Consider the following 20,044-nt stretch of genomic DNA (forward strand, 5'->3'; position numbering starts at 1 on the left):
TACAGAATTCGAAGATCAAACCGTTGTTGTGGATGGCTAGGGCAACCAAAGAGATCCCATTTGCCCTTGAACATGTTGTTTTTTAGCCAGTTTAACGTTCATGCTAACGATCATTTTCATACAAGACTTACGTACTCACTGGGACTGTGGGACATGTACAGTGGTTGGTGATAACCCATGTGTCAACCACACTTGAAAAATCACAAAGCCAAGGAAGAGAAGGACATCTGATCCACCTTACTTCCAAGCAACAAAAGAATGATCGAAACCACGAGGATGATAGCTTAATTATCATATTCTAGATTTTTTTTAATAATTATTAGTTCGATTTTTATAAATTTTAAGATTATTTGATGAACTTTATATGATTATTAATTTTAAGATCCGTAATATTAATCGAGAAATGTACTAATAAGCTCGGATACCCACGTTAATAAAAATATAAAAAAATCAATCAATAAATATATAGAGAATATTGAGTTTGTTTAATATATATATATAGTCATTTCTTTATGTAAATAGCAAAGCAATTAATCTCTTGATATTCTTAAACATGAAGTTACAATTATAACGAATTAATTAGAAGCAACTAATATCATGTAGGAGTTAACCGTTGAGGCGTCCATTTTATGCGAATCACATGCTATAGCCCTGACCGTTATAATGCAGCAACCAAAAACATTAGTGTATGCTTAAGATCTTAGTAAACTTTAAGTTCAGCAGTGGAAAAATCATATACACGAAGGATTTTATTTTAAGTTGATGCTTATAATCTTTATGGCCTTGAGCATGCATGAATTGCCTGAAGTAATTAGAATGTTGTGTTTACTTAACGTTGTGACTGCAAACAAAGGAAAAACGAAGTCCCAGTCTGCAGCCACACACATATTGTTTTCATATGTCTGCATGGCAGTGTTGGAAACGCAGTTTCTCAAAAAATTAAAATTAAAATTTTATTTTTTTATGATTTTACATCGATTTAATATGTTGATATAATATATATATATATATATATTTTTAAAATATATTATTTTAATATATTTCAAAACAAAAAAATATTTTAAATTATAATTGCTAAAAATCCTTTTAATATCAAAGGAGATAGAGTAAGGTAAAGATGAAAAAGATTGGGATTAACAAGCCAAGTTGATTGTGTGAGTTCTACCCAGCTGGAGTTTCCCATGGAATTTACATATGATTGGGATGCATTGGTTCCTAGGTGAACAATAAGAAATTGTTTTTTTTTTTTTTTTTTATCATAAGAAAAAATGATTCTAAATATTTGTAGTGTCTTTAATTATTTTTCAAATATTACATATTTTTATAGTGTAGGAGTATCTTCAAAGTTTTGGACAAGGTAGGATGATCTGAACTCAAAAACTTGAGATCAAAATCATCATGAATCAAGGCCCAGGCACAGACCCATTAACAAATTGGATAGATTTTTCTGAAAAGTAGAGTTCTGAACAAAGAGAAGTAAAAAGATGCAAAACATTCCAAGGAAATCAAGATGTGGTTATCCACATCCTTGTCTTGACATTAAATGGCTGCCACATACTTCCACTACATTGTAGCCAAAAACCTCTTTATCCACACCAGCATTAAAGGCAACAGCTAATTTGTATAGTGTCATGGAGCTAGCAAAAATGAACATAACTACACAGTCTCTTTCCCATGCCAAGCTTCCAGGGTGCTCAACTTCTCTCGCAACACCAATCTTTCATTCCAAAGCCTCACTTCTCGCCCATAATTCAATCACATTTCAGTCTCCTAAGAACTTTTTCACACAGCTACAAGGTGTTAGGATTAAAGCAAAGAAGCAAAGGAGTCTTGGTGCTGTACATGCTTCTGGGGCTGACAGCACTTTGACTGATGTTGAAGAAAGATGGCTTCTTGTACCCGTTGGTTAGTGAGTTCTGTTTTTCTTTCAAGAATCGATGATTGATGATAATTCCTGTTCAACACGAAAATGAGATTTAAGTTGCAATAAGTTATCATGTAGTTTGTTGCCCAATCTGAAGCAAACAATGCTGTACCTAATGTGAATTACAGGTGATGGGGATTCAGGGCATATAGGTTTCAAGGTTAAAATGCCAGATGCATTTGAAATAGCTTCTGTGAGTGTCTCTATTCCCTGTTCATGATCATTGAATTTTACTCGAACAGACACCAATTAACAAGACCCTTCAATTTTCTGCCATTAATCCAGAGTGAGGTTACTGTTGGCCGCCTCCCCGATAAGGCAGACATGGTGATTCCAGTTGCAACAGGTGTTGGTTCAACCTGTCTGTGAATTTCTTCAACCAACTTTTGACTTCCCTTATTAATGTCATGCTGATTTGAACAGTGTCTGCTCTACATGCTCGCATTCAGAACAAGGGAGGAAATCTTGTGGTCACAGATTTGGACAGTACTAATGGAACATTCATCGATGAGAAACGGCTGCCACCTGGAGCTTCTGTCAGTGTATCGCCTGGAAGTCGTATTACATTCGGTACTATAACTCTAACTACATATACTATTTTCTCCCCTTTTTCTGCATAATTATTATACTGCAGTATATATCTTTTATCCATGTTTTTTATTCTTGAGTTCTGAATCATGTCTGACCGGTATTAAATATAACTAAGTGCTGAGACTAGAGCAGGATTCATTAATATCATAATGTTGCTCTTATGGTAATTAGGGATATGATTGTTTTAGGCATAGTTGTCCAACGGAGCCCCAATCTGACACAGTTAAGGGCCCGGATTGCCGGATCAATCCTGATGAATTATTGTTTAATTAAAACAATATTATTTTGTTTTTTAATTTTTTAGTTTTGACCCGATAGTGTTTGCCCCGATTAAGATGAGTTAAACGGGTCACAAATCAGTCTACTGGGTCAATGTCAAAACTAGCTCAAATTATAATCAGACTATCAGGCTCTGGATTGCAGGTTTGTTGAGTCAACCTGTTGGGCTAGGTTTGATAAACATGATTTTAGTTGTGATAAAGTGCTCTCTTTTTTGTTCTTAAATCTCTTCATACATCATAAATTGTGGTTATGCAGAGAAACTAGCTGAACAACTTGGATCATTGCGGCAAACTGAAAATTCTGACAGTTTGATTGGGCGACGCCAAATTCAGTTGCCCTTCATCTCAACCAGAAGTATGAAAAAAATTGTTAGTCAGCCTAAAATTGAAACTTGAACTTTAAATGATGTGGAACGTCTAGCAGACAGTTGCATTTAACAGATACGTCTATCAGTTCAGGGTTGTAACTTAGGGCTTGAGAAACCATGATTTTATATCTTTTGCCATACGCTATATGTCATTTTACTCTTAAAAACAGGTCAAAACTTGAGTGAGTCCAGAAAGCTGCTGAGCTTATAATCTTGGAACCTATGAGCTGCATAGGATATATAACTTGTATTCATGAATCTAACTTGGTATTCATTCAAGTTTCTATTAGAATTGTGTGCATATCAAGCAAATAGGCATTCATTATATGTTGTTGTAAGATCAGTTTCAGCTGAGCACATGTAACCTAAGCAAAGTTCTCGAGACATGATTCTGCATTTGATTTGAAAATGTTGGTGCAACGGTTTGAAGTTCCATTATCATTTGCTCATGTCCGAGTTCTTTTGTTTCAGGGGACACTCATCTGGCAATGTTTCTTGTCTCCAAGCTTGCCAAAGTAGAATCTGCTCCAAGCAAATCAGAAGAGTCTCAAGACAAAGTTGAGATTGACAGCCCCACTGAGAGCAATGAAACCACGGATTAAAAATCAGAGTTATATTTGTAAAAGAAATATAGTTGGAGGATGAGCAAGAGAAAATTTCAATGCTATGAATTGAATCTCTCTCCAAATTTGTTTAAGAAATAAAATTTATCCTACTTCACTTTTCTCATTCAATGCTCACACTTATTTTTTTCTTCTTATTTTCAACACAACTTAGTTAACCACAATTATAACTTAGTTAAAACCGTTGTTACATCAAAACATATATTTTTTTTATTATTATAAAATAAAGGTTAAATTAACTGAGATCTTTTAATGAAAAACAAAGACAATGATATTAATTGAGCTAAATAGATACTGTTTTTTTTTAATCACAAAAATATTATTAGAGAAACGCACTCTATATTTTTTTATATAAAAAAAACAAGGAGTCAACAAAAATAAAAGGATTAGCATATAGATTTTCAAAATTCAAGCATTAAATAGCAATCAAAATCTTATGTAATCTTGCTTTAGAAATTTCACTTATGAGTTTTATTTTTCATTTCTTTTATATTATCACATGAAACAATAGGAAAAATGAAAAAAAGGTGCCTTTTCCATTATTAACTTTTTAGTTTTTAGGAACTATAAAGAATAATAATTGAAGATTTTAAAATATAAGGATGATAATGGAGTATTGGTAAATCTATATGGTCAAAAAGTACTTTACCCTTAACTGTATCTAAAATTCAACGCCTTGGAGCTATTATCATCTGTAGCGAGGACTTTGGAAAATTTCTCATGCACCCATAAAAGTACTTCCATGAGCCAGTCCTGCTTCCTGAATTCACCAAATTTTACTGAGAAGGGAAGAGAGAGGCAAAAGCCTGTCCCTTTGTAGCAAAAACACTCTCTCTCTTCCTGTTGGATCCAAAATGGAAAGTTTACAGTCTCATAGAGTGGAAATGATAAGCATTGCTGTGGCTCTTGTTGCCATTGGTGCTGGCACTGCTTTTTATTTCTACATCACCAAGAAGCCTAAAGGTATTTTTTTTTTTGTATTTTAGTATCTGGGTTTTTGTTATTTTTGCTGATTGTTTATAAAGTTTGAAGCTTTTTTGTTTTTTTCAGTGGGTCTAATTATTATGTGTTAGGAATGCTCAAGTTTTCAAATTTATCAGCTGTTTGATTAATTTTGGTGCAAAAAGAGGAGAATCCATTTGTTGGGATTGGAGATTGTCTAGAATTACTAGCAATCGTAGCTTCTTATTATTGGTAAATGCAGAATTGGTTATCTTGGCTATGGAGTCAAAACTTAAAGCTTTGTGGATATAAATCAAGATTTGTGCAAATTGATTAATGCCTTGTCATGTCTTGATAGGTTGCTTGGACCCTGAAAATTTCAAGGAATATAAACTTGTTAAGAGAACCGAACTGAGTCATAATGTGGCCAAGTTTAAATTTGCTCTTCCCACACCGGATTCAGTTTTGGGACTGCCAATTGGACAACATATGAGTTGCAGGTTCGCTTTGTCTTGAATTTCTACCATAGCGAATGCCTGATTGGTGAATTCTATTTTTTTGTGTTCAGTTGGCTGATACGATGAATAACTAAACTAACCTTTCGTTATCAACAGGGGAAAGGATAGTGTCGGTGAAGAAGTTGTCAAGCCGTATACCCCAACAACGTTGGATTCTGATATTGGATACTTTGAACTAGTTATAAAGGTTGATTGATTCGCGGCTGTACTGTTCGTTCATTCCATTATGATATTGCAAAAATACTATTTTGGTTTGTCATCCTGATTTTGTTGTTTCATGTAAACAGATGTATCCACAAGGTAGGATGTCCCACCACTTCCGTGAAATGCGTGAAGGTGATTACTTGGCCGTGAAGGGACCTAAGGTAAAGCTATTTCCTTTCCTCAGTTGCCTTTCTTTGCCTCAGGATTTTCCACATTTCCCAGCTAGTTTATGAGATCAATTTGGTATTTGTTAGGTGATTTTGATCTCTTTTACTCTAGAAAATTTGATTTTCCATTTTGAGGAGCAACATTTGTATGGTTCCTACCATTGCTTTGCGTAATGGTTGGGTTTCTTGACAACCGATTTACTATAAACCTTTTCAGTTATCAGAGCCCGCATCACATCTTACTTGCTGTCTGAAACTTTATCACAAAAGGTTGGTAATTGATGTATTTATATGATTTTTCTAGGGGCGTTTCAAGTATCAACCTAACCAAGTCAGAGCATTTGGAATGATTGCTGGGGGCACTGGAATTACTCCCATGTTCCAGGTATATATTTTTAAAACAATCTCTTATTTTGCAGCTGGCCAAAATTATCAGTTTGATTTATTGATTACTTATCTCTCTTCTTTTGGCTTCTTAGGTAACTAGAGCCATATTAGAAAACCCAGATGACAAAACGAACATACATCTTATTTATGCCAATGTCACATATGAGGACATTCTTTTGAAGGTAAATCTCTCTCTCTCTCTCTCGCATTTCTTTGTTGGATGTATTAAATAAGCACAATCCACTTTGTTTGCTTGTTTGCAGGAAGAGATTGATAATCTGGCAATCATTTTTCCTAACCAATTTAACGTCTACTATGTTCTGAATCAGGTGTTACTTGTTTCTTTTTCTTTCCAACTATTAATTTTGTCTCTCACAATCTCTCAGTTTTTTACTTCCTATTTTTTCAAGTCGCGTCTCTTCTTAGATTCCAAGTTATTTATTGAGAAGCTTTCTTTTCTGTACTGCCAGTGGCAATTTAGGTGCTGTATGCTTTTTATGTGGGCATTAGAAAAGGAGACCAACTACTAATGTGGTTTTCTTGATGCTCCAATGGTTGATGCATTCCTTTTCAATGTGAAGAGTTTTCTAAATCTCCTAAATTCATGATTTGCTGGTTTCATGAAGCTAACTTCTAATGCTTCTGTATATTTATGTCAAATTTCACGTTCAGCCTCCAGAAGGATGGGAGGGTGGCATCGGGTTCATATCCAAGGAAATGATTCAATCCCACTGCCCGCCACCTGCAACTGATGTTCAGGTATCCTCTCTCCCTCTCCCTCCCTGCTCTCCGTCTTCCCTGACATTGACGACCAATAACCTTCTTATTGCAGATTTTGAGGTGTGGACCTCCACCAATGAACAAGGCCATGGCAGCCCACCTTAATGATCTTGGATATACTGCTCAAACGCAGTTCCAGTTTTGAGCCCGTCATGAAGATTCTTTCCCCTTCCCCCTTTGGCTAATCAATCTCCAAGAAGAGTATGCATTAATTAATTTAGCTCTGTTACATTTCTTGGGAAACTGGTTAGCTGACATTCTTCACATAAGTTGAAGAATCTATATTGATCATTTTCTGCTTAAAATTTCATCTGAATTTCGCATCGAATTTACTCTTTAACTTTACAGAAGTTTTCCTTTTTACAATTGAAATCAGTCGTTAATAGACATGGACTGGACTGTTGGATGTGTGAGACTCTCAGTAGAAGAGATGTTGCCTCCTCGACATGCCATGAAATTCATGATTTGAAGCATGGTCCTAAGCTTTTTCACCTAAGCTGCTATGAACAAAATCAAACAAAATCATCCTCGTTTTCTTTTAATCAAGTTAACTATCACGTCTCCTCTCAAAATTACCGCCTCCTCATCCATGAGGGACGTGTCCAGCTAAGGGATATGCTGACAGCAAGGAATGAGTTTGCGGTCCAATTGGCAGCTCATTCCAGGCCTGACTAGCTTTTAGTTTTTAGAGAAAAAAAGATTGATTATTTTTCCCACATTATTGTGATTTATTTTTGTTTATATATTTAATTTCACGTTTGCTGGGTTTTATGAAAAATTCTTGATTATAACAATTCACTTTCTCTCTTTGCTTTTCAATACACTATCAATCTTGACCTTTTGTTCTTTTTTTATACTCCTAAGAACACAATAGTATACAAATAGTTAGGATAGCTATAATAATAATAATAATTCAGCAGCAATAATAATAATAATAATTAATAATAATTCAGCAGCAATAATAATAATAATAATAATAATAATAATAATAATAATAATAAAATAATAATAATTATTATTATTATTATTATTATCTGCTGCTATTATTATTATAAAGATTTATTTCTATTTTCAAGATTCAAATTAAGTCTTATGCTCAGAGATTTACCATTTAAATATATATGATACACCTTTTCTTATATGTATAAATCATAAATAATTCTTATATTAAAAAAAAACTAGACAGGTATTAACAAATTTATTTCAAAAGATAAATTAAAAGAAAATCTCATGTTAATTCCCCACCCCAGTAGAAACAACATGGGCCGGCATCTGAAATTTGTTTTTGTCTTTGTTATATCTTAATTTGCTTTAATTAACATGCACATATACCGAATAAATAAAACATATATACTCGCTAAAAGACCCCAATCGCGGGTTTATGGGATCAAATCTCATGGTATTTTGTGTTTTTTTTTTTTAATCCCATTTTACACAGATTAAGAATACTGATCGATGTTCGATGTTCGTAAAGATCTATCATTTATTAGACATTAGACCAAATCAAACTAATGACTACAAAAACAATAACATTGTAATGTTCATCGATTGTTATTATCAATAGCCTGCTGTATACGTGCATGGTTGCCTCTGCATATATAAATCTTCCAAAACCTAAGCACATCATCACAAATACCATGTCCAACGTCTTTACATTGCTAGAAATTCATATAAAACCAATAAAATTACTGATAGAATAATTCTATGATAAATTATGATGATGATCATTGATAGAATATATTTTAGTTTTTCCTTAATCCTTTTATATAAGTTTTTTTTTTAATTTATTTTTTTAATTATAATTTGTCAACTTTTTTTAATTTTAATCTTTATTTTTTTAGTTTTTAATTTTTTTATTGGCTTTTTTTTATAAAAATTTTATTAGTTTTCAATTTTATCTTTCTATCAAAGTTTATGGTGTGTTATTTTTTTTTTTAAAAAAATTGGTTCCCATTCTTTTATTTTTTTTGTTGGAGGTATTTTTCTTTTAAATTTAAACCTCCATTCAAAAACTTTTAATTTCCCTTTAATTTATTTTTTATTTTTATTTTCATCATCATTCTTTTAATTATCATTTTTTATTTTAGATTTTTTTGTGTTATTAATTTTTACCCACTGTTTTATTTTTCAACTTTTAATTTTCTAGAGATTATGCTTCATCATTTTTTTCATGTATGATGCTTCTAGTTTAATAACCCGGTTACATTTTTGAAAAGTTGATGTTGGTTGATATATTTTTTTTTATTTTTTTTTTCAATTCCATCATTCAACATTAGTGTTTTTTTTTTTTTAAGAACTCACTCCGTTGTTTTCTTTGATTTTTTTCTATAGAATTATCTTGATCTTGTGACCTGGATCATGAATTTTGCGTCACGCCATGAGTTGACTCGTCCCTTATTATTTATTTCATCATCATTCAACATTAGTGTTTTTTTCTAAGAATTGACTTTGTTATTTTCTTTGATTTTTTTTATATAGACGATGTCTTTGTTTAATCAACATAAACGATGTCTTTGTTTTCGCAAAGCAATGTCAACAAGTTTATTACACATACACCCCTTCATTTAGAAAGGATCGTTCAAGAGTTGATTGGTTGTCCGTTTTAAAAACGAAACCACGGGGTCGTGTCGAGGTTGTTCAGGATGAGAACGAAGACACAAGTGTGGGAGATGAAGTCTTTCAAGTTCGTGAGTTGGTTGAACCATATCGAGTTGCTCCTTCGATTGAATTGGAAGAAAATTCAAATTTTCGAGTTCTCGATGATAGTCTTGTTGATATTGACGGAGGAGTTGAATGTTGTTCTCAGCTCTAGCGGACAACCAAATGTCGATGAAGAAGATGATATCCATATTGAAGATTGCGATGAAGATGATGACAATTCAATTGACGAGGAAGAAGAAGAAAATTCCGACTAATTATGAACATGAAGCCCTATGTAAAAACATTTGTCTCATGTAATTTAGATTATTGATGATGTATTTTGTAAAACAAAATATTTACTGTTTAAGCAATGTGGTTATTGTGTTTATGTGATGGACAGTTTATCAGTTAAGTTTCTGCAGGAAGGTAAACAGGCAATACAAAGACAAACTTTCCTGCATAATGCCACAATCATCGACGGCCATGCCGACGGACTCACCGTCCGTCGGCATCTCACAGAGAGTTCGAAAATATTTACAACAAAATGCCACAATCACCGACGTCCATGCCGACGGAATAACATCCGTCGGTATCTCACAGAGAGTTCGAAAATATTTACAACAAAATGCCACAATCACCGACGGCCATACCGACGGACTCACCTCCCGTCGGTATCTCACAGAGAGTTCGAAAATATTTACAACAAAATGCCACAATCACCGACGGCCATGCCGACGGAATAACATCCGTCGGCATCTCACAGTAAGCTCGAAAACATAAAACCACCATCGACGGTATTACCGACGGCGTACCTCCGTCGGTAATTTGTCGGTTACCCATTTTACCGACAGAATTACCGACGGACCGCGCGTTTCCCAAAGTGCGTTAATTAATGCGCCCCTGAACTTGTCAGATTACCGACGGAATCACCGACGGACTTCGAAAATTTTGGAGGGCTTTTAAAAATTCGGGGCGAAATTCGAAAAATACCGACGGAATTTTGACCTTGTACCGACGGATTTGTAACCTGTTACCGACGGATGTTAATTCCGTCGGTGGAGTCCGTCGGTAAAATTGACCTATAAGTTCCACCCCCGCCGCTTCGCCTCATTTTTTCTTCTTCTCCCCGCCGCTTCTTCTCTTCTCCTGCGTTTTTCAGCCTAGATTTTTCATTTTTTCCCCCTCAATCCTTAAACACTTTCACCTTTAATCTCTAGCAAGATTTGGTGTTGTAAATCTTCATTATATTAAAAGGTATGTTTTTTTTTCTAATTTATTTTATTTTATTTTTATTTTTAGTTTGTTTTTATTTTTGTTGTGTTGGTGTTTTTTGTTGCAATGTAGATAAAGTTTTGAATTTGAGACATTATTAAGGTATGTATATTTCGTTCCCTTTTTTTTTTGAATATTTTTTGAATTTGTTGAATATTTGTTAATTTAATTGTTGAATAATTGAATTTAATTGTTGGATTTATTGAATATTTTTTGTTGTTGTGTTGCTAGAATTGTTATTAGGTAATTTAACTTAGAATTAGTTAAAGTTGAATTTTTTTGAATATTTTTTGAATTTGTTGAATATTTGTTAATTTAATTGTTGAATAATTGAATTTAATTGTTGGATTTATTGAATATTTTTTGTTGTTGTGTTGTTAGAATTGTTATTAGTTAATTTAACTTAGAATTAGTTAAAGTTGAATTTTTGAATTTTTTTGAATTTTTTTGAATTTGTTGAATTGTAATTGTTAATTTGTTGAATTTATTGAATTTATTTTTTGTTATATTTTTTATTGTTTTGAATATAATTATTGATTAATTTGTGAATTGTAATTGTTAACGTTGAATTTATCTTAGGATTAATAGTTGAATATGTTGGAATAATTAGTATAGATTGGTTCGATTGGTTGTGGCTATTGTTAATATTTGCAGGTTTGTGGATTTGGGTAGTATCTTTTTTGACTTTTGAATTTTATTTTACAATTATTAATATAAAATGAAAACCAGAGCTGGTCGTCAAGTCGAATCAAGTTCGTCTAGCAGCGATGATGATGTTTCCTTAGGTGCCTCTCAAGAAGAGGCACCTACACCACCTGCGCCGTCAACTGATGCTGCCTCTTCCAGCGATGTTTCACATCGCAGACGCGGCATGCCTTCGAAGCGGAATCAATTTACCCGCCAGTTCGAGGCACAGTGGAAGGACGATCTTTCAATGTAAGTTTGTTAATGTTTTAGTTTTTTTATATAAAAAAACAAATTTAAAACATAATTTATGAAGTAATCACAAATTAATTTCATTTCTTTTCAGGTTCACAAACATTGAGGCCGCCCGATTAATATCATCGGCGTTTAAAGCGTCGATGGAGATTCCATTGTTTCAATGGAGTCAGATATCCAGAAAATCCTGAATGGATGCCTCAAATCAATGCATGGTTTCGTAGATTTGAGGTTCGTGTTAATATATAATTTTCAGCTTATTTCTAATTATAAATTCATGTTATAATTGTAAATAAATTATTAACATTTTAAAAAAATTATTTTTTTATATACAGCATCGATTCTGCTGGGACGATGAACATGACAGTGTTGTGAGGAGGGTGTGGGAAAATCACGCGGCAATTAGGTAACATCGAAAACAATACGACTTTTTTTTACATAATTATTTATGTTTTGAAATGTAATTTTTTCGTGCGTGAATTAGGTTGCGTGATTTTTGGTATGACGCCTAGAAAAAAGCAAAAAAAACAGCGAGGGATAAGGGGTTACAAGGCTGGAACGATGTTGCGGTTTGGAGGGATTTCAAACCAATATACATCCCGGAAGATATATGGCCGCACTATCTTCAGCACGTGACGTCTGAGCGGTTCACTCGACGCTCACAGTCCGGTGCCGGCAACCGGAATCGGCAAATTCATGGCTCGGTTACAACGCACACCGGCGGCTCCGTTCCGTTTGCTGCACATGCGAAACGGATGGTAAGATTAATTTAAATGAAATATATCGTTCAATTAATTTGTTGTTAATACATTTTTTTTATTATATATAGGCTACGTCTCTTGGACGTGAGCCGAGCCCTATGGAGCTGTTTGTGGAGACGCACGTGCGGAGTCATGACCGCCAAAAGGGGACGCAACAGTTCGTTGACAACCGTGCTCAACAGTTTGTGGTGTGTTTGTTTAACCATTTTATTTTGTAAGTTATTACTATGTTTATTGAATTGAATATGATTTTTTTTTTCAGGAGACCTATAATAATCGGTTGAGGGAGAGATACGGGGATGATCCTTCGACCCATCCGGAATTCGATCCGGATTTGTGGATGGAGGCTGGATCGTCAGGTGGACCCGATAAAAATCAGGTTTACGGGCTCTCCAACACTACCGCTGCCAAGTTGCGGTCGACCGGTACTGCTTCAACCGGTGGGAGCTCCCAATCTGTATCGAGCTCCCAATCTAAGGAGTTTGTGGCCTTGCAGCAAAGGTGTGACCACCTATCAGAGGCGTACACACAACTCAAAGAAGAGCAAAGATTGGCGAACGAACAACACAGATTGGCGGACGAACAACGCAGAGCAGAGTCTGAACAACAAAGAGCGGCCTATGAAGAGCTTCGTCAAATGGTCATGAACATGACACAAGGCGGAACATGTGCGCCTAATCCTTTTTGGCCGCCTAACCCCCACCCTCCTCCTCCTCCTCCTCCTCCACCTTTATATTAATTGTTTTTTTTTTAAACACATTCATTTTGTAATGAATATTATTTAACTTTGAGTTTTTTGTTGCTTAATATAAATTTTATTTGCATAATTGGTTTGTATTACTATTAATTTATATTATTTTTTCTAAATAATTAAAAAAATAAAATTACACAGGGATTTACCGACGGAATAAATCCGTCGGCATTGGACAGTGTCTGAGGTATGCCATCCCAACACCGACATACTCACCGACGGAAATAATCCGTCGGTATAAAAATACCGACGAATTTACAGACGAATTTATTCGGTCGGTATGAAATATCACCGACACTTTTGCCGACGGAGTTAGTCCGTCGGTATTTACATAACACCGACGGAATGTATTCCGTCGGTATATTCCAAGCGGGAAACTTTTTTTTTTTTGGCGCGCACAGGCCGTCGGTAAAACCGTCGGTAAATGTGTTTTTTTTATTACCGACGGATATAGCGACGGAATGTGGAATCACCGACAAAAGGTATTCCGACGGGAGTATTCCGTCGGTAATATAGTCGGTAAATAATTTACCGACGAACGTTCTGTCAAACACCGACGGAATATTTCCGTCGGTAAAACTGTGAAATCTTGTAGTGGTAGACTTGTGATCATCAATACTACCTGCCCAATCTGCATCTGTAAAGCCATGTAGAGCAAAAGAGGAGCCTCGAGTGATATAGAAACCATAAGATGTCGTACCTTTAAGATAACGTAAAATACGTTTGACAGCGGCCCAATGAGAATCTGTAGGAGCATGCATAAACTGACAGACTCTGTTAACAACAAAACATATATCTGGACGGGTGAAGGTAAGATATTGAAGAGCACCCACGATTTGACAAAATCGTGTAGGATCAGAGAATGAATGATCCGATAATAAAATGACTTTCGAAGGGGAGACTGGAGTATCAACTGGTTTGCAGGAAGTCATACTAGCTCGAGTGAGGATGTCAAGAATATATTTATGTTGACGCAACATTAAACCCATACTGGTAGACTGAACTTCAATACCCAGAAAGTAGTGAACAACACCTAAGTCACGAAGCTTGAACTCAGAGCTGAGTAACTGTATAAGGTGATGAAGCATAGCAGAGTTGCTACCCGTGAGCAGAATATCATCAACATACACCAGGAGATAAAAGATATTAGTACCATCAGATAAGATAAAAAGGGAGGTGTCAACCTTGGAAGCTCGGAAACCGATGGAGAGCAAAAAATCACTTAGACGAGTGTACCATGCTCTCGGTGCCTGTTTCAAACCATACAATGATTTGTGCAATCTACACACATGAGATGGAAGAGAAGAGTCAACAAAACCTGGAGGCTGTTTCATATAGACCTCTTCAGTAAGAACACCATTGAGGAAGACATTATGAATATCAAGCTGATGAATCTTCCAATTTCGCGAAACCGCAATAGAGAAAACCAATCGGACAGTGGCTTGCTTAATAACTGGACTGAAGGTTTTAGAATAATCAATACCTTCCTGCTGGGTAAAACCTCTAGCAACAAGGCGCGCTTTATAGCGCTCAATACTACCATCAACACGACGTTTGATCCGATATATAATAACAAGGCTGTGGTCGGGTGGTTGTTTGGAGTGGCAAAGCGGAGTGTTGTGGGCTGTTTGGGTGGCTAGTGAAAGCGGGTAGCGATTGGTGGTTTAGCAAATTTGGGAGGGTGACAGTAGTGGGTGGGGTGGGGGTTGTGGTGGAGACCTTTGCAATCTGTTCAGAATTATCAAATGGAAACACATGTTCATGGAAGCGGACATGACGGGAAATATAAATACGGTGAGATGCAATGTCAAGACATCGATAACCAATATGTGAGGAACTATATCCAAAAACACACATGGAGAGGAACGAAAATCCAATTTATGATTATTATATGGACGCAGAAAAGGAAACCAAAGACACCCAAAGGTACGCAAAAAATGATAATCAGGAGACCGTTGAAATAAACAATCAAACGGAGAGCGATGGGCAAGAATAGGAGTAGGCATGCGATTTATAAGATAAACAGAGGTTTCAAAAGCATAATTCCAGAATCGAAAAGGTGCTTTACATTGCCCTAAAAGTGTAAGACCTGTTTCCACAATATGCCTATGATGACGCTCTACTGTTCCATTTTGTTCATGAGTGTGGGGAAAAATCAGACGATGATGAATACCAATGGTCTGAAAAAATATGGATAGTTTTCGGTATTCACCACCCCAATCAGTTTGAACAGATTTTATTTTTAAGGAAAATTAACGTTCGACAAGAGTTTGAAATTGATGAAAAACAGAGTAAACATCAGACTTGGCAACTAGAGGATAATACCATACATATTTAGTATAAGCATCAACGAAGATAACAAAATAACGATAGCCATCTGAAGAAAAAAGAGGAGCAGGGCCCCATACATCACTAAAAATTAATTCAAGTGGAGCAGAAGTTTTGTGACCAGTAGGTCCTAAAGACAAACGCGATGATTTTCCTAAAGGACAACTTTGACATTGAAAATTAAGACGTTTGTTGTTACAAATAATCTTATTTTTCGAGATTAATAATTGAAAGATACGTGAAGTAGGATGACCTAGTCGACGATGCCATAAATCAGCAGAGGCAGAAGTGCAAGGAGACCAATAGGCTTGAGGAACTGACGTGACAGAAGACTTGGTCAGGGCATAGAGACCATCTTTACTCTGACCTAAGAGAAGGACTTCATGGGTGTTGAAATCCTTGACATAAAACACACGAGGGTGAAATTCAAAATAAACATTATTATCAAGACAAAATTTCTGAACAGAGAGCAGAGGTTTTGTGATTGCAGGAACATGAAGAACATTAGATAAGGTGAAAGAACGATGTGGTGTATATATTTTTGTATGACCAAGATGAGATATAGGAAGGCCCTTACCATCACCAACATGCAAATTATCATTACCAAGGTACGGTTCTGAAGCGGTCAAGGTGGCAAGATCAGGTGTGACGTGTTGATTGGCACCGGTATCTGGAAACCAATCAACAGAACCGGTTGAGGAGAGATTGCGCTGCACCAGGTTGGCAGTAGGTTGTTGGCCATAACCTCGTTGCTGGAATTGAGGGCAATGAGGAGCTGTATGGCCGAAATTCTGACACAGTTGACAGCGTGGATTCTGCCCCCTATTACGCTGCCAAGAGCCTTGCCTATTGTCACCGAAGGAGGAGTTTTGGAAGCTGCGGTGATCAGGTCTGGAGCCAGCAAATCGGTTGCCTCTGCTGTTGGACTGGTTGGGACGCCAGCCACCGTTGAAGCGGCCCCTACTACGGCCAAAATTGCCAAAAGTCTGGCGCTGTGCAACAAGAGCAGAAGATGGAATGCTAGGTGTGGGCAGCAGAGGAGCATGTATGGAAGCAGAACATTTGTGAAGAAATTCATGTGTGAGGAGATGGCTGTGAAGATCTGCATATGATAAAGGTTCGGCCTTGGTAATAAGACTGGTAACTAAGTCCTTAAACTCTCCCCGAAGACCATGAAACACATATAAATTGAAATCTTCAAGTGAAACTGGCCGACCAGCAGCGGCCAATTCCTCAAATAAGGCCTTCGCTTTTTGCATAAATTGAGTTACTGATTCATCACCCTGTCGAAGATCCTGAAGAGAGCCGTGAAGTTGTATAATACGAGAGTTGGAGGTGGAAGCGAGAGCTCGCTCAAGAGTGCCCCAAACTGAACAAGAACTTTGACAACCAACAACAAGATGCAAAACTTCCATAGATAGGGAGGAAAGAAGAGCACTTAGAATGAGTTGGTCCTGTTGTTTTCAGGTTTGAAAAAGCGGATTTACCTGAAGAGAGATACCATCATGGGCAAGAACATGTGTTGATGGACATGTGTTGGAGCCATCAACAAAACCAAAAACTCCTTGGCCTAGGAGATAAGGTAGCATTTGCATACGCCAATATAAATAATTGGTGTTTGTTAATTTGAGGGAGATGACTTGATGAGTGTGAGAAAGAGAGATAATGCTTGCGGCAGTAGAGACAGCAAACGTGGGCTGCAAGAGGAGGCGTTCACCAGCCATGGCAGAGGAGAATCCAGGCGGTGACATAGTAGAGGAAAGCAGAGGAGGCGCTACAAGAGAAGAGGGCTGCACTGTTGGAGAAGAAGAAAGTTGGACTGCTGGTGCTGCAAAATTTGAAGATGTATGTGGTGGCTGTTCCATTGAAAAAGGGAGGTTGGGAGGCTATGAGAAAATTAGGTTTAATTTATTTTAGGGTTTTGTTGCTCTGATACCAAGTTGAGAATAATAGAATGTGTTAGGTTGTGCCTTAGCCAACCTTCCTATTTATATAGAGGCAGTATAACACTGCAGTAACTGTAATGATTACAACATCCTATATTAGAATCCTATTCTATAATATAAAGTTTTAAGGAATTAAAATTTGTTTTAAACAATTAATTTTTTATGTTTCATGAAATTTTCAAGAAAGACTAAGATGATCTACTTTTTGAGCATCTTCGAAAAGGTTTTGTCATAGCTTTTCACGAAAAAAATAATTATTCCTTTAAAATTTTGAAGAATTTTTTTTTTAAATTATCATAAGATTTTCAAGAAAGACAAACGTGGTAAACTCTTTTTTTTTTAATCCTATGTTAGAATAAACTAGTTTTTCGATTAGTCTAATTTTGTAAGTGAAATATATTAGTTCAGTTCTTTTGTTTTGAACCCAAAAGGCAAAGCCCTAGTAAATGATAGCTCAACTTATTGTTCTGGATGGATGGATTAATAAATTACGTATAGGATAGTTGAAAAACAAGGAACACCTGCCACTGCCACGTATTGAAGTGGATGCACATTAATTACCTGAAATAATAATTGTGATGATCCCAAACCCACTGCAACCTCTTTTGCCATCACCTCTCATGCCAAGTGGACATTTACATTCGTAATCCCCTATGGTGTTATGGCATTTACCATGACATGGGTATTTTTCAGGATACTTGCACTCATTAATATCTGCAAACATAACAAATTATGAGTTTACCTTAATTCAATACAATTTAGTCTACACGAATATAAATTCTAGAAAAGTTCTACGCATTTAGAAGTTGTTTTGTTTCATCAATATCTGAGAATAAGAATGAACAATCTTTTAATTTCAATTACGTAACTACTCAAGGCATCTGTCACTTTACCTTGGCAGCCTTGTTCAAGATATGGGTTTCCTTCGAATCCTTTTTTGCATGCGCAACGATATCCTTGACCATTATCAGAGTAATAGCAATTTGTATTGATGCCACAAGCATATGAACTCTTATTGGCCGGAGCCTCTTCGCATGTCTCGTTTTGAGCTACCCATTCGATCACAACATTTGATTTATCCAAATATGTTGGAGTACGAGAGAGTGGCCAATCCGACAGGTCAAGGGAGTCTTTGTCCTCAAGGAATGCAAAGCTACAGGGGTTAAATGCGAAAACATCCGTGTGGTTGCGAAAGCTCTGAAGGGTAATATTCAGAGACTTGAGACCCTTTGGAATCGCGGTGTGGCAGCATCCAGAACCTAAGCAGGAATTCTCCTTTGACATGGTAGCATTTACAGTACATAAAGAGAGACAACCAAACCCGGATGTCGCCTCCTTGTTGGTCGCCATGGAAATGGTATCACAACCAACTGCTGTGAACATATTTCGAGAGTCTGAAAATGTGTAGGGGCCTGATCCAAGTGATATATTCGAATTGAAAAGCCGCGACTGCCGCGACTGCTGCGAGTGCCGCGACTGCCGCCCTGATGAATTTTCATAGCAATCGAACGATGCTAAAATGCCTACAGTGACTGTGCCATTCAGCAATGATATATTGCGAGCAGGCATGTCCCCTCCAAACCACAGTTGTTCATGATGACCATCATCAGTGGAAGTGCAATTTAGAAAGAAGTTTTCATTCATGGCACATCTTTGTTCCCCAATCCCAAACGGGTAAGGAACAATAACATCCCCACACCTTTCTCGGCAGCCATCTCTCACATCTGGATTTGCTGTTGCTCCTGTTACTGCAGCCACTAGCAGCAACATCATCAGCAAAAACACCCTCCTCTGAAGTATCATTTTCTATACACCGCCCAACTTAATATATGTATACAAAGAAGCTCCTTCTCCAAACCAACTCTCTCCCGCTAATTTTTAATTGTGCAACTTCATTTCCTGGTAGAAAATATATAGCAAAGAGAGACCGACAGAAAACACTTTCCTGAACGTTATATTTTTTTATGTTTTTAAGACATATTTAACTTTTTTTTTTAAATATTTTTTATACGAGAAAATAGTTAGCCATGCCACTGAACTAGTGCTCCCTAGAAGTGGTCACGCATTCTGCCAAGTGTCCATTTGTTTTTTTCTTTTTTAAAATGTTTTTGAAAAAAAATAAAAGAAATTATTTTTATTTTAAATTAAATTATTTTTATTTTTTGTAAATTGTTTTGATGTGTTAATGTTATATATAATATTTAAAAAATAAAAAAATATTTTAACATATTTTTAAATACAAAGTAATTAATTTAAAAAACATATGTTAACACACTGCTAAATGTGAAGTGAATCACTGGCACCAAAATTACTAAATGATATCTTTAATTATCTCAGGAAGGGGAAAGATTTAACGTGGACATGGGAGCTTTGGCAGCACCTTTCCCACGTCATTTCGGCCACTCATCTTTCTGTGATGCTCTTACTCCGACCTCTCAACTTCTTCGTCTGTGGTCCCAATTGATCTTTTGGAAAATTCTGTCTTTATTGTATTATTTTTTTTAATCCTGTTGGAAAATATCCCATCCTAAGTCATTAGTCAATGAGGCCTGAAGACAAAAACAAATGTATCGGAGAACAGACAATGAGAAGAAAAGTCCCTCCTTAGAATACTCTTCTATC

At 36.1% G+C, this 20,044-nt stretch overlaps 3 protein-coding genes across 4 annotated transcripts; 2 read left to right on the forward strand and 1 right to left on the reverse strand.

Moving 5' to 3' along the window:
- Nucleotides 1–1,506: 1,506 nt before the first annotated feature.
- Nucleotides 1,507–3,893, forward strand: LOC118032407 (uncharacterized). The gene is made up of 5 exons (XM_035037115.2): nucleotides 1,507–1,905; nucleotides 2,053–2,117; nucleotides 2,210–2,270; nucleotides 2,348–2,494; nucleotides 3,636–3,893. The coding sequence occupies exons 1-5, from the start codon at nucleotides 1,632–1,634 to the stop codon at nucleotides 3,764–3,766; spliced, it is 678 nt and encodes a 225-aa protein (XP_034893006.1). The 5' UTR covers nucleotides 1,507–1,631; the 3' UTR covers nucleotides 3,767–3,893.
- Nucleotides 3,894–4,533: 640 nt separating this feature from the next.
- LOC118032406 (NADH--cytochrome b5 reductase 1) lies at nucleotides 4,534–7,174 on the forward strand. Of its 2 annotated transcripts, XR_012170717.1 has the most exons (10): nucleotides 4,534–4,750; nucleotides 5,088–5,229; nucleotides 5,344–5,434; nucleotides 5,535–5,612; nucleotides 5,923–6,003; nucleotides 6,098–6,187; nucleotides 6,269–6,334; nucleotides 6,476–6,580; nucleotides 6,678–6,764; nucleotides 6,838–6,856. XR_012170717.1 is itself a non-coding variant. In XM_035037114.2 (9 exons), exons 1-9 carry the CDS (start codon nucleotides 4,642–4,644, stop codon nucleotides 6,928–6,930), a joined length of 837 nt encoding a protein of 278 aa, XP_034893005.1. In that variant the 5' UTR covers nucleotides 4,536–4,641; the 3' UTR covers nucleotides 6,931–7,174. The 2 variants fall into 2 exon arrangements, 1 of the variants encoding a protein (XP_034893005.1); XM_035037114.2 differs by lacking the exon at nucleotides 6,476–6,580 and having other exon boundaries at nucleotides 4,536–4,750; nucleotides 6,838–7,174.
- Nucleotides 7,175–18,241: 11,067 nt separating this feature from the next.
- LOC118032331 (wall-associated receptor kinase 2-like) lies at nucleotides 18,242–19,225 on the reverse strand. The gene has a single exon (XM_035037007.1). It carries the CDS (start codon nucleotides 19,223–19,225, stop codon nucleotides 18,242–18,244), a length of 984 nt encoding a protein of 327 aa, XP_034892898.1.
- Nucleotides 19,226–20,044: the final 819 nt, after the last annotated feature.

The sequence above is a fragment of the Populus alba genome, chromosome 9 (assembly GCF_005239225.2).
Source record: "Populus alba chromosome 9, ASM523922v2, whole genome shotgun sequence".
NCBI lineage: Eukaryota > Viridiplantae > Streptophyta > Magnoliopsida > Malpighiales > Salicaceae > Populus > Populus alba.

Bases quoted from the DNA above. Each gene is read 5' to 3' on its own strand.
- LOC118032407 (XM_035037115.2), top strand. From the start codon at position 1,632: ATGGAGCTAGCAAAAATGAACATAACTACACAGTCTCTTTCCCATGCC. The intron at 1,906-2,052 runs GTTAGTGAGTTC...TGTGAATTACAG, and splicing joins ATGGCTTCTTGTACCCGTTG to GTGATGGGGATTCAGGGCAT. The intron at 2,495-3,635 runs GTACTATAACTC...CTTTTGTTTCAG, and splicing joins TGGAAGTCGTATTACATTCG to GGGACACTCATCTGGCAATG.
- LOC118032331 (XM_035037007.1), bottom strand. From the start codon at position 19,225: ATGATACTTCAGAGGAGGGTGTTTTTGCTGATGATGTTGCTGCTAGTG.
- LOC118032406 (XM_035037114.2), top strand. From the start codon at position 4,642: ATGGAAAGTTTACAGTCTCATAGAGTGGAAATGATAAGCATTGCTGTG. The intron at 4,751-5,087 runs GTATTTTTTTTT...ATGTCTTGATAG, and splicing joins CATCACCAAGAAGCCTAAAG to GTTGCTTGGACCCTGAAAAT. The intron at 6,765-6,837 runs GTATCCTCTCTC...TTCTTATTGCAG, and splicing joins CACCTGCAACTGATGTTCAG to ATTTTGAGGTGTGGACCTCC.